Genomic DNA, 15,052 nt, shown 5'->3' with positions numbered 1-15,052 from the left:
TCTCTTCAACAAATGGTGTTGGGAAAACTGGACAGCCACATGCAGAAGAATAAAACTGGACCATTTCCTTACACCATACAGAAAAATAGACTCAAAATGGATGAAAGAGCTAAATGTGAGACAGGAAACCATCAAAATCCTAGAGGAGAACACAGGGAGCAATCTCTGTGACCTTGTCCACAGCAACTTCTTGCTAGACATGTCTCCAAAGGCAAGGGAAACAAAGGCAAAAATGAATTATTGGGACTTCATCAAGATAAAAAGCTTTTGCATGGCAAAGAAAATAGTGACAAAACCAAAAGACAACCAACAGAATGGGAGAAGAAGATACCTGCAAATGTCTTATCAGATAAAGGGCCAGGATCCAAAATCTATAAAGAACTTATCAAACTCAACACCCAAAGAACAAATAATCCAATTAGGCAGGGTGCCTGGGTGGCTCAGTCCGTTAAGCGCCTGCCTAGGGCTCGGGGATCTCAGGGGAGTCTGCTTCTCCCTTTCCCTCTGTCCCTCCACCCTGCTCATGCACACTCTCTCTCTCATAAATAAATAAAATATTAAAAAAAATCCAGTCAGGAAATGGACAGAAGACGTGAACAGACATTTCTCCAAAGAAGGCATACAAATGGCCAATAGACACCTGAAAAATGCTCAACATCACTTGGCATCAGGGAAATACAAATCAAGACCACAATGAGATACCACCTCATGCCAGTCAGAATGTCTAAAATTAACAAGTCAGGAAATGACAGGTTGGCAAGGATGTGGAGAAAGGGGAGCCCTCCTACACTGTTGGTGGGAATGCAAGCTGGTGCAGCCACTCTGGAAAACAGTATGGAGGTTCCTCAAAAAGTTGAAAATAGAGCTACCCTACAATCCAGCAATTGCACTACTAGGTATTTACCCTAAAGATACAAATGTATTGATCCAAAGGGGCACCTGCACCCCAATGTTTATAGCAGCAAGGTCCACAATAGCCAAACTATGGAAAGAGCCCAGATGTCCACTGACAGATGAATAGGTAAAGAAGATGTGGTATATATACACAATGGAATGCTACTCCGCCATCAAAAAAATGAAATCTTGCCATTTGCAATAACGTGGATGGAACTAGAGGGTATTATGCTGAGCGAAATAAGTCAATCAGAGAAAGACAAATATCATATGATCTCACTCATATGTGGAATTTAAGAAACAAAACAGAGTAGCATAGGGGAAGGGAGGGAAAAATAAAACAAGATGAAATCAGAGAGGGAGCCAAACCATAAGAGACTCTTAATCATAGGAAACAAACAGGGCTGCTGGAGGGGGGGTGGGGTGGAGGGATGGGGTAACTGGGTAACGAACATTAAGGAGGGCATGTGATGTAATGAGCACTGGGTATTATATAAGACTGATGAATCACTGAACTCTACATCTGAAACTAATAATACACTATATGTTAATAAAAAATTCATACAAGAAACTTGAAGTTCAATAATCAAGATATTCTGGATGCAGAAATTACGTATTTCAAACAGAAAAGGATTTCATAATTTAGCTAACATTCATTGAAGAAAATAAATAAGTGTTCTCCTCAAAATGCTAACTTTACAAAAGTGCTATAAATTTTTTAATGTTTTTCTAAAGAAAAATCCAAACATTAATTATAATTGTTTATAATTATTTTTTAAGACTTCTGGGAAGGAATATTACAATTAACCCTTGTAGAAGTAAATATCCAGTTTCTGCTGTCCATAATCTGATTGATCTAATCATAGTATTTATATATGCATTAGTGTGAGGTTTTCAAATAAATATCTGTGAATCATTAAAAAAAAACCCTGCATTTCTGAATTCAAATATTATCGACTTTAGATTTTTCAAATTATACATAGCAAATAAAAGACAACATATTCTCAAAGCACTTGCCACCCTTCTCTAGTATCTTCTCATTCTATTCTTCTGATACACGAATCTATCTTTTGAAATACAAATGACTACTGCATAAGAAAAGGATGCCGTTATTTCTTGGAAGATGAGGTTTGGATCTTTTCGAAGCTCTATGTATCACAAAGAGGAGAGAAATCAAGCATAACAGCAATTAAGAAGTTTACAGAAAAGATGTTTTTTAAAGGTACAATTTATATTTAAAACCCAAAATCTCAATTCAGTATATGTTAGGAAAAAGAAAACGACTGGACATGAACAAAGACTGGTGCACAAGAATAGTATTTTCAGACTTAACAGGAAAAAAAAAAAGGAGAGTCTGTCGAACAATGGGGAAATAAAACACACTTTAGCCATATATCAGGATACAAGGGCCTTATGAGTGCTATTTAATGACATGGGAAGATGTTCACATCACACACAACGCTAAGTGAAGAGAACAGAATACTGTGCATACAGTTCTTGTCTCCATTTCATACTGCACAAGTAGATTCACAGGGGATGCTTCTGGGTGTTGAAACAACGGGTGACATTTCTTCTTCAAACATTTATGCATTTCCCCAATTTCTATAGTGGGATTCTGCTCACAATTACATGGAAGGGAAAGGTTATAAAAATATGTAGAAAACTTCTCAAGTTCAGTCTGCCAACCTCATCCTACTCAAACTCCCCAAAGCAAGATTTATGGTAAGAACCAACGTAGATCTGCAGAAATGAACCCAAATCCCTTACTTTCCAGTAAGATTCAAGATCAGTTTGAATGCAGAATTCTAGAAGTAAGACTCTCACAGATGAACAATCGCTTTCTATAACAGCTCAGTCCTGGCTGTTGTGAAACACCACTCGTAAGGTTAAAATAAAAAATAAAATAATAAGATGTCCTCGCAATGTAAAATTGATATTTACTTATTTTTTTAAGGTTTTATTTATTTGAGCATGTGAGAGAGAGAGAGAGAGAGCGCGCCAGTACGAGTGGGGGAGGGGCAGAGGGAGAGAATATCCAAGCAGATTCCCGTGCTGAGCCCCGAGCCTGACACGGGGCTCCATCCTAGGAGCCATGAGATCAGGACCAAGAGTCGGACACTTAACCAACTGAGCCACCCAGGCACCCCTGATATTTAATTATTCTGAAGTAGGTTTCCTGTTATTAAGCATCGAATTTGTTTAAAGTGAAATAGAAGAATATGTATGTGACAAAGGCTTGCAGTGACCTTTCAAGCAATGAGGGTGTCCCCTTGACACTTACAGGGACTGCTAGTCTCTCCCTCAGATGGCCTCACTAACGCCTTCTGATTGGCTGCTGTTAATGGTCTTGCAGCATGAACATACATGACACTCTGGAGTCCTTATTCTGTAAGCATTTGCGGACAGGCATTATGCCTTGTTCATCTCTGCACCCCAGGAGATGACATGGTTGTTTAATAGAAAGTAAAGCTTCAAAAACTATCAGAAGAGTGGAGGAACTATATGTCAAATATCATCCACATTGTACAAGAACATCTATAAGTACTTCAACTGACGCTAATAATCCCTCAGCCTAATTCCTGTAAATCATGAAGCTTACTTTTCTCACGGTAATGTATTTGTTTTGCCTCATAGTTTTATTGAAATCTTTTCTTTTACCCCCATTTTTTCTTCTCAAGGTACACCAATTTAAAAAAATCCAGTCTTAGGCTAGCATCCCATAATACCACTTCCTTATTTTTCCACAGTGGTTCTTACTCTTAGAGGCTGTGCACTCTTTAGGAAACCGAGGAAAGCTATGGACCCTCTCCCCAGAAAAATGCACATACATACACTTTGTGAAATAAGCACACGTTTTGTATTTCAGGGGACTCACAGACTCTCGTCAGGCCCATTTGAGGACATCAGGATAAGTACTCTTGGTGCATATGGCTTCTTTTTCTTCTTCTTCTTTTTTTTTAAGATTTTATTTATTTATTTGACAGAGAGAGACAGCGAGAGAGGGAACACAAGCAGGGGCAGAGGGAGAGGGAGAAGCAGGCTTCCCGCTGAGCAGGGAGCCCGACGTGTGGCTCGATCCCAGGACCCTGGGATCATGACCTGAGCCGAAGGCAGACGCTTAACGGCTGAGCCACCCAGGCGCCCCGGTGCACATGGCTTTTATGTTTTAGTTCATTATTATACAAATGCTTATATGGATTTGTCACTTAGCATGCTTTAAACATTATTTTTAAGAGACAACACTTGCTGCCATAAAAATTAGACAGGGATAAATTGATACAACCTTTATTCACTCAGTAGCTTTGTAACTGAAAATACATTCGAGTACTTCAGCACCTATGGGAGCACTTCTACAACAATGAACCAGACAGATCTGGGCCTTGCTGGCAAGAAGCTCACAAGGTAAAAGAAGGGCTGAGAGTCTAACAAAAGGGTACGACTGAAGAGTTCGAGGCTGGAAGCAGGGACAGCAGTCAAAGCTGATGTGATAAACTAGACAAGAGAAGATGACAGGCTGGGTTAGGATGGTGTCGGGCTAAAAAGGGGGAAACGAACAAGATCCAGAATAAGAAACATCAACAGGGCTTGGCTGTTAGGTAGGAGTCAGAGATGACGCAAGGTTCTGCCTGAGCACACGGAGATGGGGAAACAGGAGAAGGTGGTTTGGGAGAAAACAGATGGGTTCCCCTGTCCTACTGTAGGCCCTAGCTAGCAGACAGCTGGATGAACGGGTGTGAGCTCAGAGAGATCCGTGCACAGATGAGAGCTTTTGTAGCCAGAACAAAAACCATGGAAAAGGGTGTAGTTGCTCAGAGAGAGGTGAGCCCAGGACAGAAATCTAAAGGACCAAGGAGAGTCTAAAAGAGGCAGGAAAAGAGATCAGAGGAGAAAACTAGGAGAGTGTGGTTCCCTCCCTGTTCAGATGCCACTATCATCTATTTTTCTAAAGGAAGTTTCTCTGAATTCTTTGGGCATCTTTAATCTTATAAATAGGTGGAGAGCTGTATAGACAAAAATGTTTACAAATATTTTATAATATGGTCTTGCTATCTATCAAAATCGCTGTGTGTTTATAGTACACATTTAAAAACAAACATAAAGGAAGCTTGGGAATAAGTTAAGTGATATCAGGTAAGAATCGATGCTTTCATCACATAATACTGTATCTTTAAACCCATAATTAAGACAATAGAAATGTGAAGTAAAACTATGTATCATATTTCTAAAACATAATAGCTTTGTATATGTATTACGGTTTATGAAGTATTTTGACCACAATCCTATTTAGTTCTTACATAAAAGCCATAATTAAAGCACAGAGGAATTTTTATACCCCTTCTGCCAATAAAGAAATCAACACTCAGAGAGGTAAAGAGACTCTCCTAAAGCCACAGTCTAGAAAATGGCAGAGTAGTTCCCACTAAGACATGGCGCTCCCATGTAGTTCAGTATCCTATGGGGAAAGAATTTCCTGTTCTGTGAATTTCAAGTATAAACTTCAAGTAAGTACGTGTATGTCAGAGAGAGAGAGAGAGAGGAACAAACACTGCTTTTACTTTGCACCATTATGCCACTACTTTTCACTGGGCTGGTTGTACACAGACACTACTTCAAATGGCTGAGGCTAGACCAGCGGTGCAGTAAGCAGCTGACTCACCTAACCTGCTGCGTCTCATCTCCTCCGGTGAGACGGGCCGCAGCTTTCTTTCTGCTTTGATTTCTTCTAATATTCTTTCATGGAGGCTCCGTGGCCGTGGTGGGGTGGGTTTCAGTTTTCTGGCTGAGACCTTGGGGAAAAAAAAAGAATGGCTATAGACTTCAGTAGTTGTCCTTAAATAATTCTTACTGAAGTCCATTCCTATACTACAGTATTATGCAATTGTATTTTATTGATTGCAACACTGTCTTATAATAAAAGACTAAGCAATAGGGAGATCACTGGATTTCACAGTAACTTGGTCATATGTGCTCAACCAATTGTAAGGAGTCCGTTTTGCTGAAGTTGTAATTATGTTCACAATATGCCACCATGATAGGCAATCAACTGAAATGTAACCTATACTTTATCTATTACTATTACTGTTTTTAAAAGTAACATTTTTGAGGAAATCATCACAACCTTCTTGGATTACTATCGTTGTCTTCTTTCTATGATTGAAGAAATAAACGCTCAGAGAGGCTGATTAATTTGTTTAGGGACACGTGGCTACTGAACTGCACCGTAACTCAGGTTGTTTTCAGTTAAAACATCCTAAGACGGCCTTGTATTGAGTAATTTTCAGTATTTTTTCTGTGACTGAAGAATATAACTTACAGTTAGGCTTTATCATTCTGAGAACAAAAGATGGGTGTGAAAAAACTACCAAGAGAGCTGAGTTCCAGAGACCATGTCCTAGAAGAGAGCACATTGCTACGTGACCTCCAACCAAGGGGAACACTCAGATCACATACCGGATTCAAAGGGGGTCTTGATCTGATGAAGTCCAGGATGATTTCATGAGCACTTTTTTTTAACCGAGGGGGAATATCACCGTTGACCTGAAAGGAGACCACAAGTACAAGATTCATATGACTATAGGATTATCATTCTAAGTTTCTGGGGACAGCTGATACCTCAAAATTACTGAAAGTGCACTCTGGCTCTACCAAAGACGTGTTTACAATCAATAAAATGGAAAATAAATAGCTGAGTGATTCAGAGCAAAAATAACCATGTAGAATTGAAGAAAATACAAGTTTATAAATTGAATCACTAGTTCCACCGTTTGGGGAAAAAATATACTAGATTCATCCTTTCCTACAAAAAGTTTCTAAAATTATGAATGTGAATGGAATAAATAATACTATGCTTTATTAATAATTTTATAACTTATAAAGCCTTCTACTTCTTACTTTCATCCTAGGTAACAGCAAGGACTGGTGACATGAGTCACATTCTGTAGATAAAACTCAGGCTCATGTCAAGGAGGGTCTCTGCTACATTCACACAATTAGTAAGTTCAAGAGTTTTGGTAGAGACCTCATCTGTCTCTGACTCCTGCTCTAATGTACTCACTTTTTATAGCAATTTGTTATAAAAAGAAAACTTTAAAAGCAATTTAAGAAAACCCCAGAAACCCACAAAAAAATAACAATCTAAACTCACATTCTGACCACCCCACAAGGCACAGTTGTGACCATTTTGTCCTATTTACTTTCCAGTCTTAATCTGAAAAAAACAGAAGCTGCTGGCATTTTCTGTCATGCTCCTCATGAAAGATGGATGAAAAAAGAAATGTTAACAAGTTATAAAGACATGAAAAGGAAAACAGTGGCTACCACGAAGCAGAAGCATCTATCCATTTGTCTTCATTTCCTACCCACAACCTCCAAGTTCAAAAACCGTATTCTTTATAGCTAAATAGATTAAATGGTAAGCAGATGCATCACTGATAATTATTACAAAGAACACATTAAAATCACCTGTCATTCTGAAGCTCACAGAACCCTCAACAAACAAAAAGCTTAAATAACTTGAGCCTTGAAAAAACTTTTTTTTTCTATTTTTGTCTTCAGTAATACAGAACCACTTGTGATGATGTAAGATCACAACTAAAAGTGTACAAAGCTGAGCTATAGTTTATGGATTAATATTGGGGCCCAATCAGATTTCTTTTTTCCCTCAGCCTTACTGAGGCTGAACTGACAAAGAAAAATTATGCATATTTAAAGCATACAGCGTGGTTATCTGGTATGTGTACATGCACTGTGAAATGCTTAACACAACCAAGCTAATTCACACATCCATCACCCCACACTGTTACTGTTTTCTTTTTTTGGGGGGGGCACTTAAGATGTACACGCTCAGCCTATTTCGAGTACACAATACAGTATTATTAACTACAGTCACCATGCTGAGTCCCCAGAATTTACTTATTCATCTTATAATTGAAACATGTGACCTTTGACCAACATTTAATCAACATGTCACCAGTTCCCCCACCCCTGAGCCCCTGGAAACCTACTGTTCTACTCTCAGCTTCCATGAGTTTTACTTTTTAAAGTTCACCATACAAGTGAGATCATGCGGTATTTGTCTTCGTGTGCCCAGCTTATTTCACCTCGCACGACGTCCTCCAGGTTCATCCATGTTGTTGCAAATGGCAGGATTTTCTTCTGTTTTATGACTGAATACTACTCCACTGTAGATGCATACACGTTTTCTTTATCCATTCATCTGTTGACATTTAAGCTGTTTCCATAACTTGGCTACTGTGAATAATGCCGCCATACACGTGGGAGTGCAGATATCTCTTTGAGATCCTGATTTCATTTCCTTGAGGTGATGACCTAGTCTGTGTCTAATATTTTAGCCTCTCCTCTTTCCACGTTTCAGTAGTTACAGTACTGAAGTGGAAAACATACTCTATATCCAGTCTCCACCTCATATGGGCTTTATTTTATCATCAGGCTATTCAGCAGTGTTTCTCTGTGCTCTGACCTTCTTAGAAAACTCAGTAAAAATCCTTTTTCTCCCTTTCTTAAAATTTTATAGAAAACAGTTTGTCTCACTTTTTAAAACCAGTATCTGTATATATGTATCCATATACATATAGAAGTACATGTAACATGCCCCAAATGCTATTGAGTTGATGGCAGAATGGAGATTCACAGTTACCCTATTTCCAGAGTCACTGCTCGTAAGCATCATATATATTGGCTAAAACACTTTAAAAAGATGTTTGATCTTACTCATTAAGAAATGGAAATTAAATGAGATCAGACCTGTAAAACTGGTAGATAAAAGTTTGAGAGTGTAACACAGTATTAGTGAAGAATACAGAAAAGGCATTCCTACACACTTATAAAAGGAATGGCTTTTTTTGAATTAAAAAAATATAAGAATGGAATCCTATGAAGGGCTTTTTGTGGGTTTGGCTTTTATTGCTCACCATTATGTCTCAGAGATTCAATTACATTGCAGCATGTAGGAGAAATTAATTTCGTTGCTCTTATTCCATTTATTTGTTCACAATTTACTTACTTCACTGTTGGCGGACACTAGGTTACTTCCACATTATGGGACAACAAAAATGTTAGTTAGTATATTCTTGGATAAGTCTTCTGGTGCACAATGTACACACCCATCCTATTTAAAGAAATCTCTGCCTACCTCAAGGTCAAAAAGATGTTCTGCTATGTTACCTGTTTGAAGTTTTATTGGTTTATTGTTGGAAGAGGTCACTGAGAGGACATGCCCACTGGCTGGACCTGGGCAATTGAAGGCTCCTTACCCCCACAGCCTGTCCTTGGAATGTACATTCCATAACTGTTCCCGTACTAAGAGTTACTACTATGAGCCACGCTTTTCTGTTTTGTTTTGTTTTTTGCTATCTATAATGTTTTGCTATAAACTGGACACTTAAAAAATATATTGTAAGAACTCTGGATTTTGATTTCTCCTTGCAGGGGATGGGTATTGTTGTTTATTTGCTTAGTGACTTGTTTACACTAATTCTGTTAAGTCTACTTCTGCAGCCACATGTAGGTTCTAATGTCTCTGCTCAATATTTTTTCTTTTTAAAATTCGTGTTTTTATTTTTAAGCTTGGCTTTCTAGGAGTTCCCCTGGGTCAGCCACGTACTTAGCGATCAGCCAGTGATAGGTCAGAAGTGGTACATAAACACAGTGACGCCAGTAAGGCTCCCTTCCTCTGTCACGGGAGTTAAATGTCTGCCCAGCTTTTACCTTCTGCGTTCACAAGACCTCTCTATTTGGCCAGGGATAAACAGCTCACTTCTTTAGTCTCTCCCAAGTGGGCCCAGCATGAGCACAACCTTTGAGACCCGCAGGAGTAAGTGGGATCTTACCCAACTTTGGCTGTCTTGTTTCCTAGGTTACTTTGTTCAATTTCTGAGTGGTCTCAGCCACTACTGAGGCCACAGTCTAGCCTCCTTAACTCTCCCGATTGTCACCAAGCTCTCTACTGCTTCTGATAATGGCTCTGGGTGTGGACCTACTGTTTCAAATAAAGCCGTTCAATCCTGGTCAGCTGGGCAGAACTTCCAAGATACGAAGCTGGCACCAAAGGCAGTGGCATGGAAGCCATCTCTGCCTAAAATGCCAGACTCCCACTGGTCTTCCTTATATTTTAACATTTCAAGTAAATGGAAGGATTCTTGCCATTAAGCACAAGAACTGAATCCTCAAGTGACTTTTTTCATGAGACAGCATCTATCTGTAAATATCATGAAAGGCTGCTACTCGTAGCTGTCATAATCCAAAAACTTATTCAGCTTTTTGTTAAAAGAAACCACCATCCAAAGATGAAACTACCTGGTTAAAATTTGAATCTTCCTCTACACACACAGGAAAAAGAGTAGCCTGATAATGAATGCATAACTGTGGAACGCAAACAATAAGTGTGGCATGCAGAAAGGAATATATTGTAGTACTGAAGTCTATTTCTTTTAGAGAGTAGATGTCAATTTTGGGGGTAAATTTGCTTACTGAAGTATAAGGTATACATGGTAAAGTGCAGAAATCATAATTATATGAAAATGAATATAACCTATTGAACTATCACCCAGCTCAAAATACAGAATACTAGCAGCTCTCCAGTGCCTTCTCCTAGTTGTTACCCCACCTCTACTTGTGATAAACACTATTCTGATCACCATAGATAAGCTTTGCTAGCCTAAGTCACTCATTTACATTTACCTGCTCTGTACATAAAAACATCTGAGTTTGCTGTTATATCCCAGGATGAAGCCTGGAAAAACCAGATTACATTCATAATATACTATAAGGATGTCAAAGAGAATCACACGCAATATTCTCATATTCATATAAAATACTCACAACTAAGAAACTTATTTCATTAGACTTGAGAGATCTGGTCAACAGGACCAAAAATCATTCCCTATATTTACAGTTAAGTTGCGTTTTTGCTTTTCAATTGTCCCAAATCCTTAAGCATAAAAATTATTTTTAGTATCCATGATAACATAAAAACATACAGTTTAAGATATTAAATCATACTAAAAATTATTTTTACTGCCACCTACTACAGCCTCCCCTTTAGCAATGTTTTGGAAATGGAAAACATTAAAAAATTTTTGCTTATTTATTTGAGAGAGAGAGAGAAAGAAAGAGCGCATGTGCCCGGGGTGGGGGGCAGGGTGCAGAGGGGGAGGGGAAGGGACAAGCAGACTCCGTGCTGATCATGGAGCCCGACACAGGGCTCAATCCCATGACCCTGAGATCATGACCTGAACCAAAACCAAAAGTTGGATGCTTAACCGACTGAGGCACCCAGGCACCCTTGCAAAAACATTCTTATATACCAATTACATTTGTGCATTAATATTTGTTTAAAGCAGTAGAAATCCAATTTATGTTATTTACTGATTAATAGTTATATAACATTAATAGAGTTTCATAAAACATGTGGCCTGCCACATACTCCCTGTACCACCAACAAACATACTTGAAAGAAAGGGTAAGATAGTTTTCTTCAGAAACATGGGAAGTTACATTTTGTCATTAAGACTTCAAATATACATCTAATTTTCACACCACAAGGTAGTTTACAAGTGTTTTAGACAAGTTGCCAGTACCTACCAAAGGCCTTAAAGACAAGTATATTCACTGATCCAATAGTTCCATGGTTAGAATTTACACTAAGGAAATTAATACAGTTTTTTATATAATACTAAGAAATGGTAAATCTACAACCACCTCATATTTGTTAGAACGGCTATTATCAAAAAGACAAGATATAACTGTTGGCAAGAATGTGAAGAAAAAGAAACCCTCGTGCACTGTTGGTGGGAATGTAAATTGGTGCAACCACTATGGAAAACAGTATGGAGGTTTCTCAAAACAATTAAAAACAGAAATAACATATGATCCAGCAATTCCGTTTCTGGGTACTTATCTGAAGGAAATGAAAACACTAACTCGAAAAGGTAGCTATACTCCATGTTCATGGCAACATGGTTTATAATAGCCAAGACATGGAAACAGCCTAAGTACCCACTGACAGATGAATGGATAAAGAAAATGTGGTGCGTGCACACATGTCCACGTGTGCGTGCACACACACGCACATGCACACGCGCGCGCGCGCACACACACACACACACACACACAGGAGTAGTATTCAGCCATTAAGAAGAAAATCTTGTCATTTACGACAACATGGATGGACCTTGAGAGAATTATGTTAAGTGAAATATGAGAAAAAGAAATACTACATAATCTCACTTATGTGGAATCTTAAAAAAAAAACAAAAACAAAACCCAAAACTATCCCCAAACTCATGGATACACAGAACAGATTTGCTGTTGCCAGAGGCAGAGGATGGAGGGTGGACAAAATGGATGAAGAAGGTCAGAAGATACAAACACCTAGTTACAAAATAATTATGTCTTGGGAATGTAATATACAGCATGGTGACTGTAGTTAATAATACTGTATTATATATTTCAAAGTTGCTAAGAAAGTACATCTGAAAAGTCGTCATCACAGGAAAAGTATTTGTAGTGATAAACGGTGACATATGTTAACTAAACTTATTGTGGTGATCATTTTGCAATATATACAGATACAAATCATTGAGGTGTACATCTGAAACTAATATAATGTTATATGGCCATTACATCTCAGTAAAAAAAAGGGTAAATCTCAACACAGGAGATTAATTAAATAAATTTTCGTTGTCTACTCAATAGGCTACTTTGAGCCATTAAAAATGATGTAGAATGGAATATAATAAAACTGTAAAAAACAAAGAGAAGCCTTTTAAAAAATATTTGAATTTAGAACCAGGAAAATGTATTACATATTCAAAACTAAATTATTAACAAATTTTTAGTGATTTAAGAATTGTATTTTGTGATATGAAACAAAGTCTACAAGGTATTAAGCAGGGGGAAAAGAGTTCCAATACAATATGTACCCTTTAACCTCATTTTGTATTTATAAATTATACGTCACAGAAAACTCTTGGAATCAAATTACTACAAAATGGTAGAAGTAGTCTTAGAGTGGAGAAATTATGTGATTTAAAGTGATTTTTCCCCTATTATCCATATTTTCTATAATGAGCATGTCTATCTTCAAAATAAAATGAAAAGTTAAGGGTGTCTGGGTGACTCAGTTTGTTAAGCATCTGACTCTTGGTTTTGGCTCAGCTCATGATTTCATGGTTGTGAGACTGAGCCTTGCGTTGGGCTCCACACTCAGTGCAGAGTCTGCTTGGGATTCTCTCTCCCTCTCCCTCTGCCCCTCCCTCCACTCGCGCACACAGGAGCGCACTCTCTCTCTTCTAAATAAGTATGTAAATAAATAAAGGAAAATTAAAAAAAATAAGAAGTTAAAAAGAAACTTAAAGTGATGAGTGAAAATGGCAGAGTAGGGAACGCCAGTGTTGTGTCCTCCACAAAAACAACTAATAAGGTAGCAAAAACTGTCAAACTTTACAGAATTAGTTTACAAAGGCATTAAACAAACAACTCAGAACAAGCTGCAATAATAAGCTTCCCAAGGGTGAGGAGAATCTGATTGTGAGTTGCCACATTACAGGTATTCAAAATCCAGGTGTCAGTAAAAAGTATGAGGTATGCAAAGGAACAAAAACTACGGCTTGTTCTTAGAAAAAAAAAGAGGAAATTCATAGAAACTTCCCCAAGGAAGCACAGAATTGGACTTATTTGACAAAGACTTTAAATGGACTATCTTAAATATGCTCAAAGAGTAAAGGTAAACTGCAGACAAGAACTAAAGGAAATCAGAAGGACAGTGTCTCACCAAATAGAGAATATTAATACAGAAACAAATTATAAAAATAAACCAAACAGAAATTCTAGAGCTGAAAGTACAATAAATGAAATTTAAAAATCCACTAGAGGGATTCAATAGCAGATTTAAACAGACAACAAAATGAGTCAGCAAATCTGAACATAGATCAACTGAGATTTTTCAGTCTGGGGAGAAGAGAGAAAAAAAAATTTTAATAGAACCTGAGAGACCTACAGGATACCATCAATTGTACAAACATACATGAGTTCCAGAGGGACACAAAAAGACACAAAATACGTGAAGAATTAATGGCTGAAAACTGCTGAAATTTGATAAACACGTGAATCTATTCATCTAAGACGCTATATAAACTCCAAGCAAAATAAACTCAAAGAGAGCCACAACAGGACATCTTATAGTCTAACTGTTGAAAGACAAAGGCAATCTTGAAAGCAGTAAGAAAGCAGTGATTGTCATATATAAGAGATCTTTAATAAGATTAATGGGTGATTTCTCATCAGAAATCATGAAGGCCAAAAAGTAGTGGGATAACATTTAAAGTACTAAAGGGAGGGGAAGAGCGCTGTCAACAAAGAATTCTGTACCCAGCAAAACTGAAGGTAAACAAGCACTGCAGGAGTTCACCACTGCCCTACAAGAAATGTTAAAGGGAGTTGTTCAGGCTTAAAAGGATACTAGGCAGTAACTTGAACCCATACAAATACTTACAAAAGAAAGGTAAAGTTAGCTATATAAGTAAGTATAAAATTCAGTGTTACTGAATTTTTGGTTGGCAACTACTCTTTTTCTCCAATACAATTTATAAGACAAATGTAAAACAATAATCATAAATCTATGTTAATAGACACAGAATGTATAAATCAGACATATTTTATGACAGTAACATAAGGGGGAAATGAGTTGTGACGGAGAAGAGTTTTATACATTATTAAAACTGATATTAAGCTGATATTAGTTCGAGCTTGATTGTTATAAAGATATCAATTGTAATCTCCAGGGAATTACTAAGAAAAAAAGCTAAAAAACTACAGAAAAAATAGGAAGAGAATCCAAATGGGATATAGGAAAAAAGAAATCACAAAAGGCGGCACCAGTGGAAAAATCAGAAGACAAATGAGATTTAAAACATAGAAAACAAATATCAAAAGGCAGAAATAAGTTCTTCCTTGTCAGTAATTACATTCAGTACAAAGGGAATAAACTCTCCAACTGAAGAAATTGACAGAATGGATAAAGGAAATATGATCCAACTTTGTGTTGTCTACAAGAGACTCAACTTAGATCCAAAGACATGAATAAGCTGAAAGTGAAAGCGTGAAAAAAGATATATATATATATATATATATATTTTTT

General features: G+C 37.5%; 1 protein-coding gene across 2 annotated transcripts in view; it reads right to left on the bottom strand.

Annotated features, from left to right (window-relative positions):
- Positions 1 to 15,052, bottom strand: part of SPIRE1 (spire type actin nucleation factor 1) — a 206,452-nt gene that overhangs the window by 41,866 nt on the left and 149,534 nt on the right. For both annotated transcript variants that reach the window (XM_040619622.1, XM_040619623.1), the window contains exons 7-8: positions 6,346 to 6,432; positions 5,552 to 5,681 (exon numbers count right to left, since the gene is read on the bottom strand). In XM_040619622.1, the coding sequence (XP_040475556.1) occupies positions 5,552 to 5,681; positions 6,346 to 6,432 (217 nt within the window). The remainder of the gene's footprint in view (positions 1 to 5,551; positions 5,682 to 6,345; positions 6,433 to 15,052) is intronic.

The sequence above is a fragment of the Ursus maritimus genome, unplaced genomic scaffold (genome assembly GCF_017311325.1).
Source record: "Ursus maritimus isolate PB19 unplaced genomic scaffold, ASM1731132v1 scaffold_33, whole genome shotgun sequence".
Classification (NCBI taxonomy): Eukaryota; Metazoa; Chordata; class Mammalia; order Carnivora; family Ursidae; genus Ursus; species Ursus maritimus.
This window is presented reverse-complemented; position numbering and strand designations above follow the sequence as displayed.